Source organism: Trachinotus anak, unplaced genomic scaffold, assembly GCF_046630095.1.
Source record: "Trachinotus anak isolate AG129_WGS33_773 ecotype Australia unplaced genomic scaffold, CSIRO_AGI_Tana_v1 ptg000013l, whole genome shotgun sequence".
In the NCBI taxonomy this organism is placed as follows: domain Eukaryota; kingdom Metazoa; phylum Chordata; class Actinopteri; order Carangiformes; family Carangidae; genus Trachinotus; species Trachinotus anak.
In genome coordinates, this window is record NW_027273864.1 from 27125878 (window position 1) to 27142246 (window position 16369).

At 39.2% G+C, this 16369-nt stretch overlaps 3 protein-coding genes and 1 pseudogene across 7 annotated transcripts in view; 2 read left to right on the plus strand and 2 right to left on the minus strand.

Annotated features, from left to right (window-relative positions):
* Window positions 1–2068, minus strand: part of LOC139630145 (protein SPMIP1) — a 35265-nt gene extending 33197 nt beyond the window's left edge. Inside the window, exons 1-2 of one of the 5 annotated variants that reach the window (XM_071493290.1) lie at window positions 1767–2068; window positions 234–272 (exon numbers count right to left, since the gene is read on the minus strand). The gene's annotated coding sequence lies outside the window, so the exon portion shown is untranslated. Of the gene's footprint in view, window positions 1–124; window positions 273–1605; window positions 1625–1766 lie in introns of those variants that run through there. The other 4 variants (XM_071493291.1, XM_071493293.1, XM_071493287.1 and 1 more) reach the window with 4 other exon arrangements.
* Window positions 2069–3558: 1490 nt separating this feature from the next.
* Window positions 3559–4917, plus strand: LOC139630758 (transcription factor HES-4-like). The gene is made up of 2 exons (XM_071494445.1): window positions 3559–3696; window positions 3810–4917. Exons 1-2 carry the CDS (start codon window positions 3574–3576, stop codon window positions 4140–4142), a joined length of 456 nt encoding a protein of 151 aa, XP_071350546.1. The 5' UTR covers window positions 3559–3573; the 3' UTR covers window positions 4143–4917.
* Window positions 4918–10099: 5182 nt separating this feature from the next.
* Window positions 10100–11492, minus strand: LOC139631218 (transcription factor HES-5-like). The gene is made up of 2 exons (XM_071495243.1): window positions 11280–11492; window positions 10100–11166 (listed from the first exon to the last, which is right to left on the minus strand). The coding sequence occupies exons 1-2, from the start codon at window positions 11400–11402 to the stop codon at window positions 10720–10722; spliced, it is 570 nt and encodes a 189-aa protein (XP_071351344.1). The 5' UTR covers window positions 11403–11492; the 3' UTR covers window positions 10100–10719.
* A 3170-nt stretch (window positions 11493–14662) lies between these two features.
* Window positions 14663–16091, plus strand: LOC139631219 (transcription factor HES-5-like; annotated as a pseudogene).
* Window positions 16092–16369: the final 278 nt, after the last annotated feature.

The window sequence follows — 16369 nt, forward strand, 5'->3', positions numbered from 1 at the left end:
AACAATCTCCATATCTGGAGTATATCATCTAACCAAATGAAAAAATGTATCTGATACTTTTGCTGCACCATTACTTTGGTATGTCTGTTTGTATTAATGAGAGGCATTTAAAGTTACCATTTACCTCTTTAAAGCGCTCACACATCTAATGTGACGTATAAAGGACACACTTCTATTGTTCCTCCAGTGAAAGCAGTGAAAGGACAGAGTGTGGGAAACCAGAAGAAACTCACTCACAGAGCCCTGTGGGACAATAGATCCAGACCTTTGCCCTGAGGAGACAGAGATTAAAAGGGACACTGGCTTTAAAAATGAGAACTGCTCCCCAATGATATAAATCAGCTTTACCACTATTTAGAATAGCGTCATTTCATCTAGTAAGACTCATTTTGTTATAATGTGTCTGAATAATTTCTGTCTGTTCTAAGTTAACCTGATAAACCAATGTAACATAACATCTTTTGCATAAATGCACTCAATGCTATATTTCTAAAAATTAAAACCTCATGCTATTCGGGCTATGAACAGCAGACAGCTAAAACAGAAAATTACTGCACTGCATATAGTTGATAAAGTAACAGCAAACGTGAGAGAAGTACACAGATCTTTCGCTTAAGTAAAAATACCAATGCCACAGTGCAAAAATACTCTGTTAAAAATAAAAGCCATCAATTCCAAATTTTACCTAAATAAAGTACAAAAATATAAACATGAAAATATACTTTAGGTACCAAAGGTAAAAGTACTCTTTATCCAGAAAGGCCCATCTGACAAAGTTGTTAGATTATACTTATTGATGCATTAATGTGTGCATCTCTTTAATGTTGAAGCTGATATTTGTGGGGCCAACCTTAATTCTACATAGCTGCTAACTGCTAACAATAAAGCCTTACATTCATCCGTAATAACACACCCAAGTACCAGCATACTTTAAAACAAGACACTCTTCAACAACATTCCCAATACATTACTGTCTTACTCGCTAATTAAACCAATTATTCAACACTACGGACAGTACAACACTGTAGTTAGTCTCAGACTTGTAGCTTTTGATTTGTCTAATCAGGGAAACTTAAACCGTTTTTTACCATTTATTGTTGAGAAAAAACGTTTAGACATCCTACTTAAAGCCTTGATGTTGTTTAAAAATCCTCTGTCAGATGTTTTAAATCTTTATTTTATTCATGAATAGCGATTTCGCTGTGTTTTAGACCAGGTCTGTCTTTATAGCGTCTGATATGGTCTTGCTTAGGTGTAAAGTAGTCCAGATTTGAGAGTCTATGTATATTGGTTCTTGATCTATAACTTGTCCAATGTGTTGTGAATGTAAAAAAATAAAAATAAAAGTCTCTACTTTTAACATTTTCACGACGGGAATTAAGGTTTCACAAAACTAAAACTATGCTTTAAAGAGTCTTTAGCTTGACTGAGACAAGCTAATATAGATTTAACAAGTGGAGTTGTAGCGGGTTTTAGCTGGTCTTCAGTGGCCTTGGTGTCGGGGGAAAGAGCAGTGAAATCTCTCTGTCCCGCTTTCATGAATAAAAATTAATTTTTCACAAATGTGAAAGTGGGTTTGGGTTTCAACAATAAACCTTTACTTACCACTGAAACTCGAAGGGAAAAGGCTCAGCGAGGAAACATTTGAGGACACTAGCCTAATTGTAACGGTAACGGTTGGAAGGATTTTTCAGACTCGAACAAATTTATTTTCTTCTACCGTTTGCTTACATTTACAGGACATAATGTTAAATTACTGGACTTACTTTGTTTTTCTTACTCCAAAAATTTGCCGATTTGTTGGTGGAAACCCCAACACACAGCAGTGGACCCAAAGCCAATGTTGGGAGATGGAGGGTCGGGCTGGCAGGCTGCACCCGGCCGACGTTAGCCGTTAACGGTCATGGACGTCTCCGTTTCCTCGGGTGCTACACTATATCCCGTCCCTACTGCTGGTGTCAACTTTGAGTCACAAAACCATTATAGTAATATAAAAATGACTTCGAAGTCATTTTTCCCGAATACATAAATTATAGCAAATGACTTCGAAGTCATTTTTCAGCAGCCAAGGGTCCACTTCCTGTGACATTAATTACGACCTGAGTGGACAAAGTCACATAATGAGAGGTTCCGCCCTGCAGTTCTGGCCCCAACCCAGCACACAAATATTAGTATCTAATTGTTTTCCTGTGTAAATGTGTAAAGTGATTAATTTAAGTGATTAATTTTTCAAATTGACTGAGTGACTTATTTACAGTTACTTTTTCTGTGTGTCTCACCGAATATCCCTGCGGTCCACACACTTCTTATGCCACAATATTTAGAGAGTCCATTTGTACAGAGGCACATGTCTCTTTTCTGCTAACGCACCAAGTTTGGGAAAGCTCTGGAGGACATTTATGAATGACACCCACTCCACCAGCAACAAAGTAATTCTCCAAAGGGATTTGGCACACTTCATGAAGACAATAAGGCTGGGCTACACACGAGGAAACCTCCCACCCACATGTATAGAGCTGAAATTAATGTCCAGTTCATGGTCACTAATAAGACACAATTATGACAGTGTACAGCAATGACTACATGCTGGAAATGAGATCCCAAGTCACTTTGATAATTTATGACACATTTGCACCATAATTCAAAATTTTACAAACTGTCAGTGCCAGCCAATGGGATCCTTTCCCTCCAGATGGTGGGTGATGTCAGCCACTGTTTCTATAACAACACACAGCCAGCATCTGTCACTGAAGTCCCTCTGTTGTTCATTGACCACAGCTCAGGGAGTCAGTGTGGGAAACTCAGCTCAGCTTCTTACTCACACTGACTACAAGGCGGCACGTGTCCAAAGACTCTGCTACATCTGGGCAGCAGCATGACTATTGTCTGAATGGACATCACACTCCAAGAACCTCTAACTGCACCAATCACCAGAACAAATTCCTTGTATGTGAAACATACTTGGCAATAAAATTGATTCTGATTCTGATTCTGATTCTGATATCTTGTGGTATTGTTTTTGCTATTGTGCAATTTGGATTATGCAAAAAATAATTTAAAAAATCATGATGTATAAAATAAATATCAAACTAAATTACCATTTCAAAAAAGATGGATTTCACCCTCTGCATTTTAGGTTATGGCTCAATAGAGGTGCTACACAAAAAGAAAACAATTTTGTCTTAGTTTAGGCTACATATTTATTTTCAATTGTAATACATATATCATAACATAAATGTTTGCCCCCTTCACGTGTGATGGGGTAATGAGCGTGTGCTCAGTCAAAGTCACTGATCCCAGCATCAGGCAGCAGATCTGCTCTCTCTACAGGGTCACCACTTTCCCAGAGTCACACACAGCTCTGTGAGTCTCTCTCCATCACCCCCCAGTCCTCCACCTGTTCCCCTGAGATCTAACTATTGTCCCTGAGGCAATGTAACACCATTCAGCATGATGCTGCTCCACACGCCTTATTGTCTCACCAAGCTCTCTGATTGGCTGAGACTGTGAGAAACTCCAGCCAGACCAAGACCCACACATTCATATGGAGACGTGGGACTATAAATAGGAGGGATGAAGCCAGCAGAGATCAGATTCTCTCTACAGAGACCTCTACAGCACAGAGATCCAGCCATGGCACCTACAATCACTGCAGCAATGACCAACTCTCAGGACCATCTGACTCTGACCCACAAGGTAAATTGGAGATTCAAGGAGACTTCATCTTCATTCATGACAGGTTGTCTTAGTTGATGCTAACACTTTACTCCAGAATAAGTTTATTCATGACTTTGTTCTTCTCTCTGCAGCTCAGAAAGCCTCTGGTGGAGAAGTTACGCAGAGAGCGAATCAACAGCAGCATTGAGCAGCTCAAGTCTCTCCTGGGTCCACAGTTCCTCAAACAGCAGCCAGACTCCAAGCTGGAGAAAGCAGACATCCTGGAGATGACAGTTTGCTTCCTGACACAGCTGCAGCAGCAGAATCAACAGCAGAGAACCCTGCTGAACCACGTCAACAAGCTGCAGTCTTCCTCTGATAACAACCTGAGAGAGGCTGACTTCTCTCTCCTGAGCTCCACAGTCCACACCAGCATCACCAAAGACAAGAGTCCAGTCAACAGCGCCCTCTGGAGGCCGTGGTAGACACCTACAGGCTGGACTTAATACCAGACAGACTCAGATGATCATGTTGGTCAAAGATTTCTTGAACTGAATTCTATGAAATGTCAGGACTTCTTCTTCTGTGTGAACAGAAGGTTGTATTTTGTGTTGCTCTCTTTGTGTAAGATGAGATTTCCTAATGGAAATGACGACAACAATATCTTTCAAGTTAAGAAAGAGAACATCTTCTCATGCATGTTGCATGAATCAAATATGATTGCATCAGCAATTATCATTATACTTCACTGTACTTCATTTATATGTAGCAAACAATGCTACTGTAACATTTTAACCTTTTGATTGGTATTGATCATGTTGATCAGAAAGTCTTGTGAAGTCTCATTTTGGTTTATTTTTTTGTCATAATTGACTTTAATTTTGCAATTAGACAAATTCGACAAGTGACTCTTATGTTTTCTTGAATGAACATGAATATGTTTAGCAGTTATTAACCTGCTGTCATCACACTGTGGTAATAACATCTGATCTGTTTTAAGGTCAGTTTATACTGTTTTGCTTCTGTTTTTTTGAAGAGGAAATTACTAACTTGTTGTAATATCAACAAGCAGTTTGTATTCTCCATGTTTCATGTCTTTTATAAAGACAGTTGTTCCTCTACTCTTCCCCCGTGTGTACATTGTATCTTGTAGAAATATGCAAATTGTTGTTGTGATGTATCATCACCTACTATCAGCTTTTCATACTTGATATAGCTCGATTTCCTTTTTAGAATAAACAAATATTTGCTAATTGCAAACTTTTTGTCCCAGTCTTATTTTGTCTTCTTTTGAAATTAACATTTACTAGATACTCGATAATTTTATTGTACATGACAGGGAATAAATTATACTATATCAAATAAATTACATCTAGATTTACAATATATTACAGGCACCAATCAACCTAACGTGCATGTCTTTAGACTGTGGGAGGAAGCCAGAGTAGCCAGAGGGGTCCTATGCAGATAGAGGGAAATCATACAAACTCCACACAGAAAGGCCCCAAGCCTGGGGTTCAAACCCAGAACTTTCTTGCTGTGAGGCGACATCACTAACCACTGAACCACCGTGCCACTCAAGAGTAGCTTCTTTAAAAGTAAATTACAAAAACATTTTCTTACACTAAGCTCACTGAAATCTCAAGAAACCCCTCCTTACCACCCACACACATACCAGAAATCCAGATATTCAAAATATTCTCATGGCAAAAAGCAAAAGTACAAGGTATAATATCATTATTGCAAAACTGTGCAACTCCTGATTTACCATGCCTGTTGGATCTCTGCTTTAATCGTGGGGTGGGGTGTTGAGATTGCAGACTTGTTACAAAATACACTGATTTAAGCATGTGTTTGCTGTAAGGTTTGTGATTTATGATATTGGGCAATATAAATAAAACTTGACTGACTATACTGGTCATAGTGCATGCAGATGGTCTGAGTTTTCTCAAGAAAGTTAGTTTAATATAAAAAAAAATGCATTTGACTGACAGAATCATAAATACAAGGGAATATCTAAAGGAAAGGTCAGATTATTGATGAACTTTAGTTAGAAGCTGTAAGTGGTGGGAGAAGGATTAAGATTCTTTACTTACTTAGAAGTAATAGTACCACAAAAAAATATCTTATCATAAGTTAAAATCCTGCATTTAAAAATGTAGTCAAGTAAAAGTGCATATGTACTACCAGCTAATGGAATATACTAATGTTAAATATTACAAGTAAAAATACTCATGATTGTTATATTGTTATGTATTATATTACTGGGTTAATAATAATGATTAATGATTAATGTGAAAGTAGCATTTCACTATTGTAGTTTGTCAAGATGGAGCTCATTTTAACTGGTTCTGGTCCTATAATGTTGGGTAGTTTCATTTATAACCATGAATTCTCAATTCATCTCATGTTTTCTTTACGAAATCTGAATTTGTATCAAGTGGCAAAAACTTTTAAATAAAGTTAATAGAGTACCTCAAAATTGTATTTGCAGTACTTCAGTAAATGTACTTTGTAACTTTCCACAACCATCTGTAAGATGATTGTTTTTCCAACTAGATTCATGATCATCATGATTTTCTTCTCTTTATTCAATCTCTTTGATGCACATGAGTCTATGTGGTTTGTGACAATTGTATCAGTCTTGTTTTCTTGTCTGTGATAAATGTCTGTTTTGTCCATAATCATCTGTGAGCACACTATGAGACAACTGCAAACTGATGTGTAACCAGGTTCAGGTGGGATTACTTCCCTGCTTATCTCCTCTCCATCTGTCTATGTGTCTATCTGCTGTCTGTGTATGGGGCTCAGGTTTCCCAGTGCCCCTCCTCTGAGCCCCCAGAGCTCCCTGCACAGGGCTGAACGTGCCCTGGTCACACGCCCTCCTCTCTCTCTGGTGCTGGGAGCCACAGTGACACACGGCTTCCCACACTTCTGTATGCGCCCTGCTCAGCCGCCCACACAATAGAAGTGTGTCCGCTCCCACAAAGCCTCAGGACTGTTCTCAGGCAGGGAGAAGACAGAAGGCCACTCCACAGATAAACCATCTGGTTCAGCTGGAACTCACTGCACAGACACACAGAGTGAGAAGATATATCTGTAAAACTTTACGACTATAAACATATTACTTTATTTATGGAAGAATGTTTCTGTCATAGAAGGAACAAGGTTTTAATTTTTTATTTGTAGAAGTAATTGAAAGTTTTGTTGTTAAGTGAATTCAACATTAGCAGTAAAAGTGACATTTATTGTCCATTTAGGAAGTAATGGTATATTTTTTAAAGAATCTTATGACATTAGACGCTTTAATAATTTGTAATAATATAAAACTTTGCCCATGCTGTGTAATTTTAGCATTTACTCTCATGTAATATTTTATTTCCATTTCACATTCCTAGATTAGTGTCACTTCAGGGTCTTTGACGTCAAATCATCATCAGGTCTAAACACCACAGTGAGAACATTTTTTTTCCCGTGTCCACTTCAGGAAAAACATTTTCCCACTGACCTCTGTGATGGGTGGCATACAGATAAAGCATCCCACCTGTTCTGTGTGACAGCCATTAAATTCACTCTATTGTCCGATGCGCTGAGGCTCCTGATTGGCTGAGCAGCAGGCAGAGCGCAGTCCGAGCAGCATAAAAGCAGAGCAGAGACGCACATGTCAACAGATTCGTTCTCTGAACCTTTGCAAGTGACTCCTGAACTCACCAGCTCCAGAAACAAGCTCTGAAATGGCTTTGTATGCAGACCTCGCTCTTCAGGACAGCGTGAAGGAACAGCTCTTTAGGTAAGAGAAAGCTCCATTTCTTTTTACCAAACCATCATTATTGTAAACTGTAGCTGTTTTAATATCTGTAAAAGTCTTTATTTAATGAAGTTCTTTTTACTGAAATGCTGAACATGTTAGTAAAAGTCATGGTTTTGTTTCTCTCAGGTGTAAACTCCACATGTTGGAGAAGAAATGCTGCACTGGAATGGAGAAGCTGAAGGCTCTGATTGGAGAACACCTGCACAACGGGATCCCTATTTCAGACCTCCTGGAGAAAACAAAGTCCTTCCTCACCTTGAGAAAAGCCCTGCTGTCACACAGCGGCTACTCCAAATATTCAAGGGACATTTTACGTCTGTTCCCTGATGCAGAGGAAGACCTGGCTCCGCTCTGCTTTTAATGAGAACCAGAGGCCGGACGACAGAACGTCACAGAATCTGCACTGAACTACCAGCTGGTTTTATTGATGCCCCCTATATGTGTGTGTGTGAGTTGAAATTCTGATGGCTGCAGAGAAATGCATTGTTTGCATTATGTCAAGTGGATATACAAAGACTGATGAGATGTGTTCGCCTCATTCAAGCATTTAACAGAAGCAATTTCCTCCTCACACACTGTGGATTCAGTCCGACTTTAACCACAGCCAGAGGAAGGAAACTGGACTCAGAGCTAAGGGTGGAGGGGAGACTGTTACAACATACTGTGCTGCTATTTGTGGGATTTATGATTCTGGTGGTTGTAGTTTTTTTATTGACCAAGACCACAGAAGATAAACCCACTGTTAACTATGCAGGAATTAGTTGCTGATGTTTTACATTTTTGGGACCAAAATGTTTTAAATGATTTCATTTTACATTCAGAATTTTTACTGTTTAACTTCAGTGAAATCTGCTTAATATTTTAAGCCAAACAACAATGTTAACCTGTTAGTTGCTGTGAAAAAAACTGTATAGGCTAATATTGTGCGATTATAGTTTGGATATTGCCTTGTTTCAAGGTTAACATGTTCTTAAACATCAACCTTTCTTCTGAAAAGGGATTTGTTATTATTTTGTGTATGCCATGTATGCATATTTTGTTTTGTCGATCAGTTTTATTTCTATTCATCCAAAGTGGATTCAGATTTGTTTTGTTGTTTTTGCAGGGTTAAAGAAAATAAAAATGTGAAAGATGAAAGTCTTGTCATGTCACCTCACTGAAATCACTTTTGGGGAATGAGATCATTAAAACTGATCACTTTCTACCAAAGTTTCAAAAAATGAATTCAGACCTTGATCATTTCGGTCATATTCTGTCCTGATATTTGGATTTTGGGGGGAGTTTTTCAGAGGTCAGAAGAGCAGCTTGTGAACAGGCAAGTCGGGCAACTGCTTGGGGCCCCAGGCCTGTTGGAGGGCCCCCGAGGGCTGACAAACCTGACTCAACAGCAATGTCTCAAAATGCAGCTCCCTTTCCCCTTAAAGACAAATGAACGATTTGAAATGACATTTCAGTAGGAAACCTCCCTAAAAAGGGCCCCATGTCATTCCATGGTTGATTTTCAGGGACATCTAAGAAGCAGTGTTGCTATTTTCAGTACATACATACAAGATTTTTAGAGAGATTTTTAAATCTAAAGATAATTTAATTAAACAAAACAGATTATTACAATCAATATAATTACCTTTTTTTTTTCAAGCAACTCCTCAATATGCATCTAACCCGAACACAAATATTCCTCCCTAACAAGGCTTTATGTATTGATGATCACTGCCCAAATAGGGTGGGTTATTCACAGAATACCAATGTTTATCTAGTTATTTATTTAGGGGTTTTGTTGTTCTTTATTATCTATATTTTATAAATGAAAATGTTTTCCATATTCTTAATATTTATATTTTTTAGAAAATCCTATTAATGTGAACATTTGGATTGAAAATTTTTTTTGGTGTCAGATTATTTATTACATAATGGTGGCGAATGCTGATTGCAGGGGTCCCCTGGCAATTTTTTGCCTTAGGGCCCCAGTGGACTCTAGAATCGCCACTGATCATAAGTCTCAGTTCTCAAGTAGAACCAATGCTTTTTAAATACCCTGCTCCACGTCACACCCCCTGTTAACTGCCACCACAACACAGGCAGGTGACCAGTTAAAGACAAACTGGACAAAACAACACAGAAACAAAGGCAGATGCTTCTGTAAAGCACGTGGGGGTTCCCCGAACGGTTTGATGAGAATGAAAATGATCAAAACACCATACAAGGGAATATCTTTTGCAGGAATGATTCCTCCCCCCAGTACGAATACTGAGACATGGAGATGCTGACGCTGTTACGGAGGCATCTGGTTTACATCCTGGTAAAATAGTGCCTCAGTTTGCATTGATTATAGATACTGTAGGTGAGATCTCAGCCACAAGCTCACAGATAGATGTGTCTGTGACATCTTTTCAAGATATGAAATTAATTTCTAACAAATGACAAAACCCAGTCACTCACTGTCTGTCTGTCTAAGTTAGGACTGCAACTGTGGCATAACGCTGCTCAATTTTACCAAAAGGTGGTGTTAATGAGACATGTGCATGCTGTTTATATCATCTTCTATCATGAAATACATTGTGAAAGTTATACTGTGGATTAAGATCAGTGCAGCTAATTGGCAAAAAAAGGGTACACATTACAAATTTGTACTTGTTTTTTTCTGTGATTGTTTTAATGCGCATCACTTGGCTTGAAGAGATACAATCATTTTGAGACATTTTCCAAAGAACAGGCCCTTCACTGAAGGTATGAGTGCTGTCACTCACAGAGTAATAAAGCAGCACATTTGTCTTGATGATTTTTTTGATCACACATAAACATCATCTGCTAAAAATGCAGAAAAGATATTCAAAGATACATCATAAAGGACATGTCAGTCAGTGGGGTATGTGAATATCACATATAAATCTTAAACATGTTTAACATGAATAACTGTGTCTCCTACATGGAAAAAAACAGTATAGGTCACTGTCAGTGTTACTAACAATATTTAGGCATTCCCACAGAGAATAATAATGTCTACTCCACAGAGTAACACCTGAATCAGAAATATGTGACTACTTTTGCATTGCAAGATAGTAGTCAACCTGTTGTCTGCAAATATCACAGAAACAAAGAATTTAACCTTTACAAAAGTTAATAAAAACGAAACATTGCAGTATTATATGCAATGACTTCAGAAACGAGATGACCATAAGAATGTGTACGGTGCTTGTACAAAATTAGAGTTTTGCTGTTGAGCTTCACTTTTATACAAGTCCTTAGGGGGTCTACCACGGCCTCCACACAACACTGGTGACTGGACTCTTGTCTTTGGTGATGCTGGTGTGGACTGTGGAGCTCAGGAGAGAGAAGTCAGCCTCTCTCAGGTTGTTATCAGAGGAAGACTGCAGCTTGTTGACGTGGTTCAGGAGTCTTCTCTGGGTGTGTGTCTTCACCTCCTCCTTTGACAGGAAGCGTGCCACCTCTTGGACACATCTGGAGTAGCCCTGATCGACAGCTGCTGAGTCCACAGCCTGATGCTGCTGCTGCTGCTGCTGCTGCAGCTGCTGCTGCAGTCGTCTCAGGAAGCAAACTGTCATCTCCAGGATGTCTGCTTTCTCCAGCTTGGAGTCTGGCTGCTGTTTGAGGAACTGTGGACCCAGGAGAGACTTGAGCTGCTCAATGCTGCTATTGATTCGCTCTCTGCGTAACTTCTCCACCAGAGGCTTTCTGAGCTGCAGAGAGAAGAACAAAGTCATGAATAAACTTATTCTGGAGTAAAGTGTTAGCATCAGCTAAGACAACCTGTCATGAATGAAGATGAAGTCTCCTTGAATCTCCAATTTACCTTGTGGGTCAGAGTCAGATGGTCCTGAGAGTTGGTCATTGCTGCAGTGATTGTAGGTGCCATGGCTGGATCTCTGTGCTGTAGAGGTCTCTGTAGAGAGAATCTGATCTCTGCTGGCTTCATCACTCCTATTTATAGTCCCACATCTCCATATGAATGTGTGGGTCTTGGTCTGGCTGGAGTTTCTCACAGTCTCAGCCAATCAGAGAGCTTGGTGAGACAATGAGGGATGCAACACACTGAATGGGGTAATTGCCTTAAGGATAATGGCTAGATCTCAGGGGAACAGGTGGAGGATTGAGTCGAGGGGGATTCAGTGTGAATCTGGGAAAGTGGTGACCCTGTAGAGAGAGCAGCTCCACTGCCCGATGCTGAGATCAATGATTTTGACTGAGCACACACTGATCATTCCATCACACATTGAGGAAGAATGATAATGCAAACATTTTACATTTTCATTTTTCTGAACATGCATATATTTCATTTTTATATAAAGGAAACCTATTCAATTCAACAAAGAGAGTCTAAGATCAACACTACGTAACACATGAAAAGTATCTCTCCCTGCTTGGTCGGTTTCTTTTTAACTGGGTGGCCAGACAGTGTTGCTGAATCTGCAGTAAAACTTTGAGAAAGTAATATCAAATCATGGGTAAAACAGAACCATTTCAGTAGTTTTCAAACATCACATTGTCAGCAACCAGATGAAGATGGTTTGATCATGTTTCAAATATAGTTTGATTGCAGCTGCTGGTCTTACTGCACCATAACCAGGGCCTCATCAATTCAGAAATGGACTCCCTTTTATCCGTCTCGTCAAAATAAACCGCCTGGAATGCAGAAGAACAATCTGAATCTAAAGCAGGGGAGAAACAAGAGCTTTTCAATGTTCATTAATCCTGAGCATGACAGAATTCCTCATAGACATTTTACAAAAGCCTGGTAATGACGAGTCTTGATGACAGGAATTTCCATTCAGAGGCAGTGAGACAAAACTCGCAAACTGACTCCATAATTAATGTGATGTGCAACCAGACACACTTCTTTTGTTCTTGAAAGCAGTGAATGGACAGAGTGTGGGAAACTAGAGAAAACTCACTCACAGAGCCCAGTGGGACAAAAGAGGCAGACCAGACAAAAACGTCTGCGAGGGGGTGGAGGAATTCTTTACTACTGAATTTTAAATGTTTACATTTTTTACTCACTAAAGCTGACAATATGGATATTTAGCTTATACATTTAAAAAAATATATGAAAAAAAAAACAAACGTGGGACAATCTAAAAGTAGAGGTTTATCATTTGTTGAAAGAAATTCATTTATTTCAATAAAAAAACAAAACGATTATTACTTTAGTAGATTAAAAGTGATTGTTGTGTTTTGTTTGTAATATTTAAATATGAAGTTATTATTTTAACTGAAATTATTTTTAAACTAAAACTGCAGAGTTGTAAAAAATCCTCCCCATTTAACATATATAAACTACACATATATACAGATTATAATGCTTTTAAGTATATGATATAGTAATAATAATGGTAACATTTAATAAATGGCAGATTTAGCAGATGTAAGTGTTTATTAACGTGTTTGTCAAAAACTACATACATATTTCTGTGGATATCCATTAGTGGATAAGCAGATAATTAATCACTATACAGTGAAAAACAATTTTAAAAATACAAAATATGTCTGAAGTCAAAATTATTGAAAAATACTGTACCACACAGACTCAATAACTGAACACTAAAATCTTACTAATACATCACTTTCACATTAAAGTGTGTTATAAGCCATTCAATAAATGTTTGTTTTCCACTCATAAAGAAAGTAAAAATATGTAGTTTAAGGCTGAATCTAATCATAAACTCTGCATCCAAACAGATTTAGTTGATTGGTTGTTGGGATCTCTCCCCAGTCAAAATATTTGTGTTTATCTCTCCAGCTCTCTTCTCCTAATTGAGAGTGTCTAAACAACAAACTTCACCCTCAGGGGAGAGCTGGGAGCTGCTTGTGTGGGGAGGAATTAGCATTTAACAAGGCACATGTCTATTGTTGAGTGGGGGCGCTGTCAATAGGCAGAGTGTGGGAAAGCTGAGAGAGCAGGGTCACAGTTCAGTGTGATTAGCATCCTCAACCCCACCAGCACCTGACTATTCTCCAAAGAGAGTTGGCACACTTCAGAGGAAGACTTCTCTCTTTCCTTATTCTCTTTTTTTCTGTATTTCTTTCACAGTCTGGCTCTCTGTGGTGCCAACTCACAAACTTTTGCCAACTTAATTTCCCCTCTGTTTTGCGGGTCATCATTCTAACCGAAGCCTTTTTAGTTATTCCATTGATGGCTGCCAAACTGTCAGGGCGATGTGGCCCTAACAACAGAGGTTATCAAGACTTTGTTTTGCCCAATGTTTTGACACACATACCTTTATATAAATGCCATGTCTTTTGAGAAATCTCCAAATTAACTGACTATTTGACAAGCAAAAAGACCTCATGGGGCAGAGGGTGGTCTCTGATTGAACAGACAAAAGAAAGGGAAAAAATTTAGTTGGATTCAAAGGCCAAAATGAATTGGGAATTTAGTATTCTTTGAGCTATTTTTCACCTACCTGGAACTAACTTTTAGACATTACAAAACACAGTCTAAATATTGTGGTAAATAATATTAATATGATAATGACAATATGCCAATAACCTTAAAAACCCAGTCCCTTGCCTTTCTTTCCCTCCAGATGGTTCGTGCCGTCAGATTCTGTCCCTTTCACAGCACAGGGTAATAGTCATCAGTGAAGAATTCAAACTCCTATCGTGCTGCACTGATCACAGCTCACAGGAGTCAGTGTGGGAAACCCGGACTAACTCTTTACTCACTGCAACAACCTGTCAAAAGACAGGAGGCCCTGTTTCATCTGGATGACTTTCAGAAGTGAGATTTGATGACTTCACCATTTTACTCAGCTAATATTTATTATATGCACCTAGCTTGGATAATTGTGTCAGCACCTGGTCATGGACGATATATGCTGGCTGTAACTTTAAAGTTTGTTTTTAAAATATGACATTTCATTTCAAATCAGTTACCAAAGGCTGTTAATTGCTTCAACAGCACAAATGAAACAGTACTTCTAATGAATGAAGGTGTTCTGAATGTGTCTGTCCCACGTGTGTGATGGAATGACCAGCGTGTGCTCAGTCAAAGTCACTGATCCCAGCGTCAGGCAGCAGATCTGCTCTCTCTACAGGGTCACCACTTTCCCAGAGATCTAACTATTGTCCCTGAGGCAATAACACCATTCAGCATGATGCTGCTCCACATGTCCTATTGTCTCAGCTAACTCTCTGATTGGCTGAGACTGTGAGAAACTCCAGCCAGACCAAGACCCACACATTCATATGGAGATGTGGGACTATAAGTAGGAGGGATGAAGCCAGCAGAGATCAGATTCTCTCTACAGAGACCTTTACAGCACAGAGATCCAGCCATGGCACCTACAATCACTGCAGCAATGACCAACTCTCAGGACCATCTGACTCTGACCCACAAGGTAAATTGGAGATTCAAGGAGACTTCATCTTCATTCATGACAGGTTGTCTTAGTTGATGCTAACACTTTACTCCAGAATAAGTTTATTCATGACTTTGTTCTTCTCTCTGCAGCTCAGAAAGCCTCTGGTGGAGAAGTTACGCAGAGAGCGAATCAACAGCAGCATTGAGCAGCTCAAGTCTCTCCTGGGTCCACAGTTCCTCAAACAGCAGCCAGACTCCAAGCTGGAGAAAGCAGACATCCTGGAGATGACAGTTTGCTTCCTGACACAGCTGCAGCTGCAGCATCAGGCTGTGGACTCAGCAGCTGTCGATCAGGGCTACTCCAGATGTGTTCAAGAGGTGGCACACTTCCTGTCAAAGGAGGAGGTGAAGACACACACACAGAGAAGACTCCTGAACCACGTCAACAAGCTGCAGTCTTCCTCTGATAACAACCTGAGAGAGGCTGACTTCTCTCTCCTGAGCTCCACAGTCCACACCAGCATCACCAAAGACAAGAGTCCAGTCAACAGCGCCCTCTGGAGGCCGTGGTAGACACCTACAGACTGGACTTACTACCAGACAGACTCAGATGATCATGTTGGTCAAAAGTTATTATTAGACACATAATTTTTGAAATTTAACAGAAGTATCTGTGCAAAGTGTCTTTATTTATCTCAAAGTCCTATTGGACTGATGTTTTCTTTCTTTATGAAAGCTTGTTTTCAATGAAAAGTGACCCCCTTTTTCATTTGCTGAAAATATTGAGACACAACATTGTATTCTATGAATATCATATATTTTCCTATTGATTAATCAATATGTTTAAAATTTGGCCTCATTGGCCACTAAATATATCTGCCTTAAATCCCCATTGTCTCCTGTGTTGAGATCAGTCCAGGCAAATTTGAGCTACTTTCATGTAGTGTTTTTCAGTGTGCATCTTTTCTGATGTAATTCTGTGTATATTTTTACAATGTAAAAGATTACTGACCCATGTTGGGTCTGGAAGTCAACTCTTTATTATCAACATGTTTTGCTGTTTCAGCAGCATATATGCGAATCTAAAAGTTATGTTCTCTCATCGTAAGAGTGTTGGTTTACTCTGTTTGGCTTGAACTAAATGATTCCCTGTCTTTTATAAAGACACTGAAGCTGTTCACTTGACTCTATTTGAGTACACTGTCTTGGACCTTCAGGTTTGACTGTGATGTATCATCACCACTGGTGTCTCTGTGGAGGTACAGAAACACGATGTGACCTGTGTATTCTTTTTGAATAAAAAAACATCAACTGAATCTCGAGTGCTGCCATTTCATTCTTTACCCTGAATCAAATCAGCAGTAGGCCCTTAAAAAAACGTATCTGAACTCAGTGACAGTGCAGGGATGATATCATTTTTTGGGCTTTTGTAATGGATTGAAATTGTTTGTATGGCTGTTGATATTATCTCCATCCCTCAGTCTGTACTCCACATGAACTATAGCATGTTTTTTGGAGGACACTTCGTGTTTCTGTTATGGCTGAGTAGTAACCTTCAGGGGCGGGTTTATGTATGTGTCTCT